The sequence below is a fragment of the Gopherus flavomarginatus genome, chromosome 5 (assembly GCF_025201925.1).
Source record: "Gopherus flavomarginatus isolate rGopFla2 chromosome 5, rGopFla2.mat.asm, whole genome shotgun sequence".
Classification (NCBI taxonomy): domain Eukaryota; kingdom Metazoa; phylum Chordata; order Testudines; family Testudinidae; genus Gopherus; species Gopherus flavomarginatus.
The window spans coordinates 39,801,464-39,813,654 of NC_066621.1; the positions used below are offsets into that span (position 1 = coordinate 39,801,464).

The 12,191-nt window shown below is 44.6% G+C and overlaps 1 protein-coding gene across 14 annotated transcripts in view; it reads right to left on the reverse strand.

Annotated features, from left to right (window-relative positions):
- Nucleotides 1-12,191, reverse strand: part of LOC127051048 (acyl-CoA (8-3)-desaturase-like) — a 161,534-nt gene that overhangs the window by 30,684 nt on the left and 118,659 nt on the right. For 3 of the 14 annotated variants that reach the window (XR_007774383.1, XM_050952900.1, XM_050952899.1), the window contains exon 12: nucleotides 11,310-11,392. The exons of 8 other annotated variants lie outside the window; for them this stretch is intronic. Coding sequence is in view for 5 of the 6 variants with exons in the window: in XM_050952900.1 (XP_050808857.1) it covers nucleotides 11,341-11,392 (52 nt within the window). In the remaining variant the exon portion in view is untranslated. Of the gene's footprint in view, nucleotides 1-7,970; nucleotides 11,393-12,191 lie in introns of those variants that run through there. 3 more of the 14 variants (XM_050952903.1, XM_050952897.1, XM_050952898.1) reach the window with 2 other exon arrangements.

Consider the following 12,191-nt stretch of genomic DNA (forward strand, 5'->3'; position numbering starts at 1 on the left):
GTAATTTGGTAGTTAACTCCAAAAGGGATGATGCAACTGGATAAACACAGATTCTGACTCAGGTTCTGGGAAAAGAACATTCTTGGCAGCATGATCTCAGCTGTCAAATGCCATGCCAGAACAAATTAGATTAAGAAAAAGCCTGACTACCCATGTTTTGTCAATAAAGCCTTCCACTGGGATGAAAAACAAAACAGCAATGAATTCTACAACCTTAAGTTTTGGCTGTCCTGCACTATCTGTAAAAACAGAGATGAACAAATTATGAAGCAATAAATCTGTAAGCACCTAGAGGACAATAGGGTTATAAATAATAACTAACATGGATTTGTCAAAACAAATCATGCCAAACCAGCCTAATGTCCTTTCTTTGACAGAGTTCTGGCCTAGGGGATGGGGGGAAGGTGTCGACATGTTGCAGCTTGATTCTAGTAAGGTTTTTGACACAGTCCCATATGACATTCCCATAAGCAAACTAGGGAAATGCAGCCTAGAGGGAGTTACCAAAAGATGGGTGTCCTACTGGTTGAAAGACTGTATTCCAGAGTAATCACCAATGGTTTGCTGTAAAAGTTGGGGCATAGCTGTAGTGTGCCCTCCCCAGGGGTCTGTCCTGGGTCTGGGTATGATTCAGTATTTTCTTTGGAGACCTGGATCATGGGGTGGAGTCTGCTTATAAAATGTGCAGAGGACACCAAGCTGGGAAGGGTTGCTAGCACTATGGAGGATAGGATTACAATTCAAAATTACTTTGACCAGCATCCCCACATGAGAACAACCTGACTTCTTCGATTCCCCTCCCATACACACTTCTGGCAGTCTATTGGCTCGCATCCTCTCGGGAGCCCTTTGGATGCTGAATACCCCAGGTGCTGCCCACATCATGCCCCTTCCCTTACATGTGCTCTGTTCCCTCAAGGCCACTAGTCTCACCATCAATTAGTTATCCTTGGGGGAGCAGGTCCCACGTCCCTAGTCCATTTTCAAACTTGGCACTTTAACAGGAAGAGGTCTTTAATTATTATTTTTAAATGGCTCCCACCTCTAGCCACAGGGGAGATGGTTTATTTGTATTCCCTTTGTTTTAAAATTCCATTGGTCCTTCCCTAATGTCTACAGTTGCCTATTGTCTCACTCACTGTTAGAATGGCAAACAGTGCTCTCCATAACAAAGAGAAGAAATCAATATCCCAGATTACCCCCCGGTCCTAATGCAAGGAAGGGTTACAGAAGGAAAGTGTTATTAGAGCATTGTGAAATACTATTATCAGGGCTTGTCTACACCACACATGCATTGCTGAGCCCCCTGGTAGAAACATGGCTTAAACAAGCAGGAGTTTTTCTGCAGGCATAGCTAAACCACCCCCCTGGAAGATATTAGCTTTGCTGAGTTGCACCGACACTGGGGGTAATGCCAGAATAGCTACTTTGGCAAAGAGTGTGATTCTCCCCCCACCCCCTGCCTCAGCTGACATAACTATGCCAGTGAAACTTTGTAGTGTAGACAGTGGGTATAAGTACTCTAGAAATGCTGTAGCAGAGACATTTATGCTGGGTCTGCACTAGTGCGTTTACAGTGGCACAGCTGTACTGATGCAGCTGTGCTGCTGTAAGATTGCTTGTGTAGCTGCCCTATGCTGACAAGAGAGAGTTCTCTCATCGACATAATAAAACCACCTCAACGAGTGGCAGTACCTATGTTGGCGAGAGAGGATCTCCCACCGACATAGTGCGTGCACACCGATGAAACTTATATCACCCAGGAGGGGTGTTTTTCTTCACACCCCTGAGTGACATAAGCTTTGCTGGCATAAATGGTAGTGTAGACATGACTTTATACAGCAACAGAAGGAGTTCTTCCATCGCTGTAGTAAATCCACCTTCAGTTCCTTCTCTGCCATGAAGTTCTATAGCCGAGAACTCCAGAGCAGAGGGGAAGGAGAGAGGGAGGGTAGTGGAGCACCCATAAGGACACACATTTTGAAGAACTGCAGATACTGCACAGGGGGAGTAACCTCTCCTTCTTCGAGTAGTACCACTATGGATGCTCCATTCTGGATGACTATTGAGCAGTTCACACTAAGGAGGAGGGAGCTTTGGAGTCAAGTCCAAAACTGAAGATAACGCAGCAGAGCCAAACATAGCATGGGAAGCTGAGATCTGGGTTACTGCATAATGTTCAGAAAATGGTATGTATAGAGGTTCAAGTCCCGGACCTTTACATTTCAGTAACAGGAACATTTTTCAGAAAGGCTATTCAAGTAAAAAGATCTCATTGAGTGCACTTGTACACCTGAAGGATGTTGGAGACCCCAAGATTGATAGTGACAATTAATGCAGCCCTATATCTGCCTAGTGTCTCTGCTTGGAGACAGCAGACCCTTTAGATCTGTCTACAACAGAGAAACAATTTGAAAGACTTTCTAAAAGATTTAGTCCTCTCAAGTTAAAAGGTCAAAGCCCTCCTATCACTATGCCTCAGTGAGTCACAGCTGAAGATGCCAGATTCAAGATAAACTGCTGAGAAACAGGGCAAACTCACACCAAACTGGTGGTTATTCTCTCGTTAGATTATACAAAGCCAGTAACAAAAGTAAGTTTCTGTCTCACTACATTGGTTAATAAGAAGTCAAAAAATGTAGTCTCTGGGCATTCCAGCTCTTCCTTCACCGCCCAGACATTGGATTCTATGATGAGTGGTTACTGAAAACCAATTTCATCAAACGGTCCTTCTGATCTCAAGAGATCAGCCATGTAGCCAGAACACAGAGACTGGGAGGGAAGGATTTGCCTGGCTTCTCGAGAGAAAAGATGAGGGATGGTCTGGAAGGTGATCAGAGAGCAAACAGCCAGCTGGATGAGGTTAGAGAATGTCTGTCTGTCTTGGCCACATCAGGACTACTAGGATATCCCTGGCCTTGTCTTTCCTTATCCTGATCAGAACCAGGAGTGGCAGAAGCGCCCTGAAAGTGGGGGAGCAGGACCACAGATGCCCAAATCATGGCCATACTCCCATTGTGCTGCCCAGCCATAGGATTCCCAACTTTGGATGTATTCCTGAAGGTTTCATCACATGACAATTTTTAATTAAGGATGAATCTTTAATTCCTAGAGACTCCAAGGCAATCCTGGAGGATTGGCAAACCTACCCCCCACAAGGTCCTGTTCCTGCACCACCCCTTCTCCCCAAGTACCCACCCTCATGCTGCCCATCCCCCTCTGAACCTCCACCCCACACCGCTTCTTCCCCTGAAGCCCCACTCCTGTGTCACCTCTTCCGCTCAAGATCCCACCCCCCATTTGCTCCTTTCTGCCACTTCCCCCTCGTCACTCACCCTTATGACCAGTAAAAATGGGGGGCATGGTCTCCTGGCCCCCCTGTTCTGCTGCCCTGGATCAGAACTTTTGATATTAAATGCTTTATATCTTTTAGGAAACTTGTAATTATAGAAACCATTGTTTTTGTTATAGCTCTAGTGCGGGAGCCGTTCTCTGCCACTTGCAAAGCTTAGGTTTCCATTGAGATGAATAGTCCTTTTATTTTGCTTTAATCTTGTTGTTTATATAATGTTGTTATATAAATCAATGGCTCACCCTTCCTGGAATACTGTGTTCCATTCTGGCACCCTATCTCAAGAAAGATATAACAGAAATAGGAGTTCAGAAACAGGGGATGAGAATATTTGGAAGAGTGGAGAGATTTCCATATGAGGGGACATGAAAAGATTGGATCCATTTAGCTGAGAAAGGAGTTCAGTAAGAGGAAACATAATAGAGATATGCAAAATAACGTATAGCATATGGACAGTAAAGGGGGTGCTCCTGTTTATCCTTTTCAATAATACAAGAACAAGAGGACTGTCCCAGCTCGCCTCAGCCAGGGGTGTCTTGCAAAGTGAGCTCACCTAGTTTTCAATAGTCCAGCCAACATCCAACTTGCACAAAATGAATCTAAAAGGGGTCTCCATGACCTAAAACAAAGTGTGGTAAGTAATAGCCCCTGACTTGACCTGACTTCCTGGATTGTGGTAGAGGGAAGATCCATCCTTCCTCCCCTGGCTTCTATATCTGTAATTGCCTCAGAGACCAAGCACTGGTGAATATTTTTTCTATTTTGTGCTGTTTCTGATTTATCCAGACTGATTCTGATCTAATTAATACTGATGCAAGAAATAGCATGGACTATTCAGAAACAGTCACAGAGGGTTGGGGCTGGATAGAGATTGACTAGACAGCTGTTCTAACCCTAAGGGGCAGATAGAGTTAAGGAAGGCACAAAGTTAAGAGTAAGGGAAAGTTAGGCGTAGGTATGAGCACTGGGGGCTGAGGGAGACTCATTGCCTGCCACCTCTAAATTTTTGTTGATTGAATTCTTCCATTTGGCTTTACATCTCATGAATTCTCAAATTGGACTCCCTAAGTATTCTTAGGTGGTTGAACCTAGGACCCTAATCTTCCCTTCCTTCCTTTGCCAGGAGAGTAGCTGCAGGAGGTCAGAGCAATGACTTACCAACAGGAGGAGAGGCCATTTTCTCAAACTTGCTGCCCCTGCAATTGCCTTATTACTGACATTTACATGGAACTCATTATCTAGTTAATCACCTTTTTTGCGATATGTAGTTAGTGATGCAGTGTCTTGTGGGCCAGGAAGAGAAGAAACTAAAGAGGGGGTGGGAAAATTAAGGCAGGGACATGGCAGGAAGTTACAGTTGGTCAAAATGGAAAATAAAAGGGGTAGGCTCAAAATAAGTAGGGGAAGGGATCAAACAGAAAAGGTTTCAAACTAAAAATGGAGCAAATAGGTTAAAAAAACCCAACACCCTCATGTTTAATCCCTTTCCTGTCCCTAGTTATCTATCCTTTCTCTATGTAGCCCTTCTGCTAGGTGCAGTTGGCAGCAAGAAGGGCTGGGTTCAGTATCTAGGGTTTCCTCTTAGCAATACAATACAGAACCCAGCTCAAGCCTCCACTCTGTTATCTGGGAAAACTGACCACCACCTCTGGGCACCTCTAAGAAGGAATACTTCCTCTTGCAAGCACTGAGTCCCCATATAGCAAAGAAAACTTTGAATAAAAAAGAGAAAAATAACCTGACTTTAATTCGGGAAAAAAACACAGCCATGATTCAAAAGCATGTGACCACGTGTAAAACACCTACCCCAGAGTATGTTGGGCAGTGTCCTTTGCCTCAGTTTCTCTCCTTGTGGTGTGAAAATCTGACAAATGTTCCTTTAACATGCCACTCCCTGCTCCTACACTGCACCCCATTCACACTTGCTGTCCGTGGCCAGCGAAGACCCAGAATTCAGAAGTGCATTCATGTGTGTTTACCTCCCATTGAGGAGGTGAAGGAGGGGGGAAGGGAGCAAGGCATCAAGCAATGCCTCAGATGCTGCTGCCAGGCCACTATTTCTGCGTCACTGTCCATTGTCATGCAATCGTTCACTCCGCCGCTGACCACTGTGCTGTCGTTCACTTCACTGCCATTGGCTGCTTGTGCCATCACTTTTTTTGCTGCCACCAGCCTCTCTACTGCAACCTCTGCAAAGTCTTGAGGTCCCACCACTTAATATAGTTCTCATGGATTTCAGCAATTATTGGAGGAATCGCACTGTTTGTGCTGGCTGAGTAGGTTCTTTCACTGAAAATGCTGTCCCAAAGCAGATCCAACGGTTAGTACCTTGTTATCAGCAATTTCAGTTCTAGGGATCACTGAACAGGGCAGTACAGTGGAGCCCTTATTTCACTGAGGGACAAATTCAGACTACACTTCCACATCTGTATAAATTCTCTGTTTCACCCTGCTTTCAGCCCTGAGGCTTTGGAGGCTATTTTTTGTAGTTCTTGTTGCACAATGATTTTATGGCTGAAGTACAGGTTTATTTCATTGCTAAATTTATTCACCATCAGGCTGGTTACACAACTGTAATCTTTTGCTGTTCAGTGACGTTGAGCTTTGCCAACAACTCCACCCACTTGTACTGCCCCCACCATGCAGGTTTTCATTATTGGTGGCTAGGTAACAGTTTCTGTTTGTCTGGCATTTATTTCATTGCCTCGAGTTTGAGGTTGTATCGGGAGTGAAAGAATTAAGTTTAAAGTACCATGCATACCTTAATCTGGAATTTAGCCATTTAGGTGAGTGGTAAAGGCTTGAATGGTGGCTTGAGCTGAATTAAGAACAAGAATAAAAACTTCTATTGGTCCATCATTGTTTTCCATGGAGGGGTGTTTTAATAATGATCACTGATGCAGAACTGTGCGAAACAACCCTTGTTATGTACTTTAAAGTCACTGGAAGCTGTTAAAATTTCAGCGTGGAAGGCATGGCTAGCTAGTTTGGTATTATTTATTCGTAGTTTAAATGCTTGCAACTGGTGTGATCCAAGAACTATCCGGTTGGGACTAGTAACGCCATGAAAGGAAATGCAAGTCACTGCCTGTAGTGAGTGTGTGTGTGAATGTGAGTCAGTGAGAGAGAGTGGGGGAATCTGAATGAATGAACCAGAATGGTTTTTCATATTGTTGGCCGGCAGATACTTCATGTATATGGAAGTAAATCTGAAATAAACAAGCCTGGCCCTGTGGGAAAGAAATGTTTTAAAGACACTGTCTCTTTAAATGTTATTATTTTCTGTCTCTGGGAAGGGAAGATTGTTAAAAGACTGATTGTACAATTATGCAGCCCAAACAGGGCTGCACAAAACTTGGCAGCTGTGGTAGGTGTATGGGTACTCAAAAACATCTGGGGAAGCTAATTTTGTGGGGTTGTCTAGACATAAACTAGGAGGCTGGGTAGACAGAAGTGGTGGGGGAAGCTGGGGGTCAGCTACGAGAAGTTGGGTTTGTGAGGTTGACAAGGGGCAGCTTGGTGGAGGAGGAGGCTTGGAAAAACTGAGGGTGTACTTAGACATGTGGGGGGAGAATTTGAGGGTGGTGTAGGGGTGTGTGTGTGTGTGTGTGTGTGTGTGTAGGGGAACACTGGGTGACTGGGGAGGGAATTTTGAGGAAGCTGGAAAGGGTCTGGGGTGGCTGGGTCCTGTGGACCTCCCTTCACTTGCTGTTGCTTGCTTGATTCTCCCCACTGCTCTACCCCTGCACAGATCCAGCAGAGAGAGCAGTGAGACAGATGCTGCAGGACTGCAGTCACCACAGTGGCCTCTAGTGGCTGTGAGCTGAAATTGCAGGCTATTCCATGTGACGGGGGGACATAGAGTTTGGTCTATGCCAGAGGGGGGCAAACTACAGCCCATAAGACCCTCCTGCCCGGCCCCTAAGCTCCTGCCCCAGGAGGCTAGCGGTATCAAACTTACACAGAGCAAAGAAAATGCCTGGCTGTTTGGGGAGGCACAGCCTCCGCTAACCGGCCCTCCATACAATTTTGGAAACCCATGTGGCCCTCAGGCCAAAAAGTCTGCCCACCCCTGGTCTATGCAAATGAAGAGGCTGGCTTGGAGTGGCACTACTAGGCATAAGACAGACTAAGTAATTGCTTAAGGCCCCCACACAGCTCAAGAGGGCCCCAGTTTGTGGAGATAATGCAGTTAGAATTCTCAGGGGGGTGGGTAGGGACCATTCATCCCCCATTATTCCTGCGTAGGGCTCCCAATGGGCTAGCACCGACTCTGGTGGCTTGCATGTATCAGTGGCATACAAGGTGCATGAGATGTAGAAGATCTGCTCTTCGGGTAGGTTTCAGTTTCTGCTAGAGTTAATAGGGGTGCAATATAAAAGCCTGGAGGCCAGAAATATTAATGCTTGTTTTATGTTGTAGTTTAACAGACTATGGTAGCTCTTTAAAGTAGGAGTAGATGATGGCTTATAATATTTTGCTATTTTTTCCCCATTATAAATTCTGAAATAAAAAGCTGCAAGCATATTTTCCTCACTTCATGGCATCCTTAACTAGTTCACTTGTTTTCAGTATATAATTACCCTGCAATTATTATAGATTCAAAGCGGTATCAAACTTACACAGAGCAAAGAACAGTTATTTATTGCTACTAAAAGTTACATACAGTAAGAATTAAAACTTTATGCTATATATTGTATGCTTGTCCTCCACAAACAAGTCAATTTAGATCCATCCTATGTCTTTGCTGCGGGTGGTGGTGGTGGTATATTTCCTTGTATATCACAATAAAATATTAAAAGTGTGTGGGTGTTGGGGGGGGGGGGGGGGAAGTAGAATTCTTATTTTCTGCCTGAAGAAAAGGTTACTCACTCTGTGCAGTAACTGAGGTTCTTTGAGATGTGTGTCCCTGTGGGTGCTCCACTTCAGGTGTTGATGTGTCCCAATGCCCCTGATTGGAGATTTTTGGTAGCAGTGCCTGGTTGGGATGTGTGTGCACAATAGCCATCTCATGGTGCCACTGGCACTTCATCTAGTGCTCACACATCTTGACCCCCTCAGTTCCGTCTCTACCATACAGTCCTCAAAGCGAACTCCGAAGTAGAGGGAAGGAGGGTGGGTAATGGCACACCCACAAGGACATACATCTCAAAGAACCTCAGTTACTGCACAAGGTCAGGAACCTTTTCTTCTTCTTTAAGTGCTGTCCCTATGGGTGCTCCACTTCAGGTGAATGTAGAGCAGTGCCCTCATAAGGATGGAAGGGACTTTGGATTGTGGTTCATTGCTGAGGCTAGTACCATGAGGCCTCATCTTGTGTCTGAGCTTGACCTGAGATTAATGCATAGTTGTTTGTGAATGTGTGTTTGGAGGTGCAGATAGCTGCCCTGCATATGTCTAGAATGGAACTGTTGTGTAGGAATGCTATGGAGGCAGATAAAGCTCTTGTTGACTGGGTTCTGATGGCCGGCGGGGCTTCAGAGTTGTGTAGTGAATAGCACATGTGGATACAGATGGATATCCATTTGGATAATCTTTGCGTGGATATGGTAGAGCCCTTAGACCATTCTGTTGTTGACACAAAGAGTTGGGGTGATTTTTAAAAGGGTTTCATTCTGTCCAGGTGAAAAGCTAAGGCACAGCACACATCCAATATGTGAAGGGTCACCTCTTCTGTGTTAGTATGTGGTTTTGGATGAAATGCAGGTACATGGATCGGTTGGTTGGGGTAGAACAAATATGAAATTTTTGGCCTAAATTTAGGGTGTGTTCTAATACTTGAAGAATATTGTGTATGGGGAGTGAGCCATGAGAACCCTTATCTTGCTGACTGTCCACGCTGATGTAATGGCAACCAGAAATGTCACTTTCATAAATAAATGAAGTATTGAGCATGTGGCCAAAGGTTCAAATGGGGCTCTGGTTAGCCTTTAGAGCACAAGGTTTAAGTCCCTGGCTGGTGTGTGTTCTCACATGTCTGGGTACATGTTCTGTATGCCCGTTAAAAATAGTTTAGTAATGAGCAAATATTGAGGTCCCGTCTACCTCTTGATGGAAGGCCGTGATGGCAGCAAGATGAACGTTAAGTGAGCTCATAGCAAGTCTTGAGTTCTTTAGGGATAATAAGTATTCCAGGATTAGTGGAAGCGGTGCCCGTCTTGCAGATATTTGTTTGGTCTGGCACCATAAGAAGAACTTTTCCATTTTTGGAAATAAGTAATATGTGTCTTCCTGCTGTTTATTAACACTTGTTTTACTTGTTGTGAGCAGGTTAGTTCATCGCATTGGAGCCATGCCTTCAGGTGAAGTCTCTCCAGGTCTAGATGGAAGACTTGACTGTCATCCTGAAAGAGAAGATTCTATAGGCGAGGGAGTGTGAATGGTGTGCAGATCACCATGTGTGACAGGCAAGGGAACCAAGTCTGTCTGGGCCATGTCGATACTATGGAGGATTATTTTGGCCCTGTTGGTTCATATTTTGTGTATTACCCTGGAGATCAGAGGTATCAGTGGGAATGCATATAGGAGGGGAGCATTCCATTTGATGAGAAAGGCATCTCCTAGGAATCATGCTCCCAGTCCTGCTTGTGAGCAAAACTTTGAGCACTTTGTATTTACTGTCATGAACAGATCTCTGTGCAGGGATCCCACACATGAAATATGTGTTGTAATATTTCGTTCATTTCCCATTTGTGTTCTTGGGGAAACAGTCTGTTAATGTGTCCGCCATTATGTTCAGTCGACCTGGGAGGTATGCTGCGGTAATAGTGATGTTTTGTTTTATGCACTAGTTCCATAGTTTTAAGGCTTCTGTGCATAAGGAAAAGGATGTGCTCCACCCTGGCAGTTTATATAGAACATACATGCAATGTTATCCGTCAGGACGCTTATCGTTTTGCCACATATAATAGGGAGAAAATGTAGGCATATGTTGCGGACCGTGTGAGATTCGAGCAGATTGATGTGTAAGTGTGTTTCTGTGGGGGAAAATTTGCCTTGGATTGTATGTTGGTTCAGGGGAGCTCCTCATCAGATCAGTGAAGCATCTGTTGTGATTTGTATGGATGGAGGATCTTATTGAAATGGGATGCCTGAGCAAAGTTTTACTGGGTTTGTCCACTATCGGGGTGGCCTCTGGGGTCGGTGTGAGTCTTTTGTTTAGAACGTGCTTTCGTGGGATGTAGGCTCAGTAGTACTTGCAGGAAGCACATGTGTAGTCTGGTGTGTGTTACAATGAAAGCGGAGGCTGCCGTACATCCCAAGAGTTGAAGGCAGGTGCATGTAGACACCCATGGGCTGTCTGAGACCACTGATATGAGGGAGGTCATTGCTGTGAATTGAAGCATTGACAGTTATGCTTTTGCCTCCACTGAGTCCAGTGCTCCTATGAAGTCAATTGTTATATACTGGAGTTAGAGTAGATGGATGGTAATGTGAAAATATGCATTTTGTAGGTCCATAGCTGAGATCCAGTCCCCCTCGTGCAGCATTCACTTTGTGGCTTACATACTTAGTTTATAGATTTTAAGTGTATATTGTAGCCTTTAAAGGCTCTTCCTTTTCTTCTCAGCACTGGCTTTTCTCCTTATTTCTCCACATTCTTCCTCTCCCCAGAATTTACACTGTCCCCATTTTCACTTTGACTCTTTCACACTAGGAAGAAGTTGGATAGGATTCACTGCCACGTACACAGCAAGGGAAATGTCAGCAGAGAGAAGGGCTGCTGTTCCTATTGCTAAAGCCTCCTTCCTCATAGTAAGGTTAATCCCTAGTGGTCCCCATATACCCATACCAAACCTTACAGAGGTAGAATAGGAGAAAAAGTATATCATAAAACCCCACACTCACACTGAAACTAAGCCCATCAACTCTCCCACTGCAGCAACTAGGCCCACTCATCTCTCTGAACCTGCTTGCCCTCCACTGCTGTGTACTACATCTTCATGGCAGTAAATACCAGGTAACTCCTCCATAGGAGCTGCTGCTGCTTATCCATGCAGATAGGCATCAAGCCAGAGTTCCCCCGAATCCTTCAGAGAGCTGCAGAAGGGAGAGAGTTGGAGCCCAATTAGTCAGCAAAGGAAACTGAATATAAAATCAAGAGAAAAAAAATACAGGGGTGAGACAGAAAGCAAGAATCTAGTGTGAAGCCCCATCTCCCCTGTTCAACTCTGGAAGGACAAGAGATGATGGGCTCGGAGCATGCGTGACAGCATTCAGCCTCTGGACTACCTGAGAATGCTGCCTCACAATATGAAGCTCCTTTTGAGGTCTCTACAGAGTTTTCTAGGCCATTTTGCCACTGTGCTGACCAAGAGGTACAGTTAGGGAAGCACATATACCAAAGTGACCAGAGGAAATAAAGCATCAGAGCTCTGACACTCTCCAGTGAGAGAGATGGGGCAGGAAGAAGAAATAAAATTTCATTACTGCCTAGAAACAAACCCAAACATGTAAAATAAAGTTAAAATCAATAGAGGCAAAAAGAGGCCTGAACCTCAGCTTTTTCCACAGGGAGACAGAACTCTGCTGAGCTGTTTTGAATACCCACACAGACCAAAGTACAGCCCAACAGCGATAGGGGCTGATATCAAGATCCAGAGAAATCACACTCCTTCTCTGAGGGATTAGGTGAATTCTAATAGATAACCCATATACAAAACAAATCCAAGTAAATTTAAAAGACCAGTGATAAATCGAGTACAAACTTATTCAATAGTAGCACATTATTGCACATCTAAATGGTTTGCCTAAGGTCAAGTCCTTGTGTACTAATTATGAAACCAAAACTATATGGCAGGACCCTTAATTCTGTTCCTTTGTTTCTCCATCTTAGGCA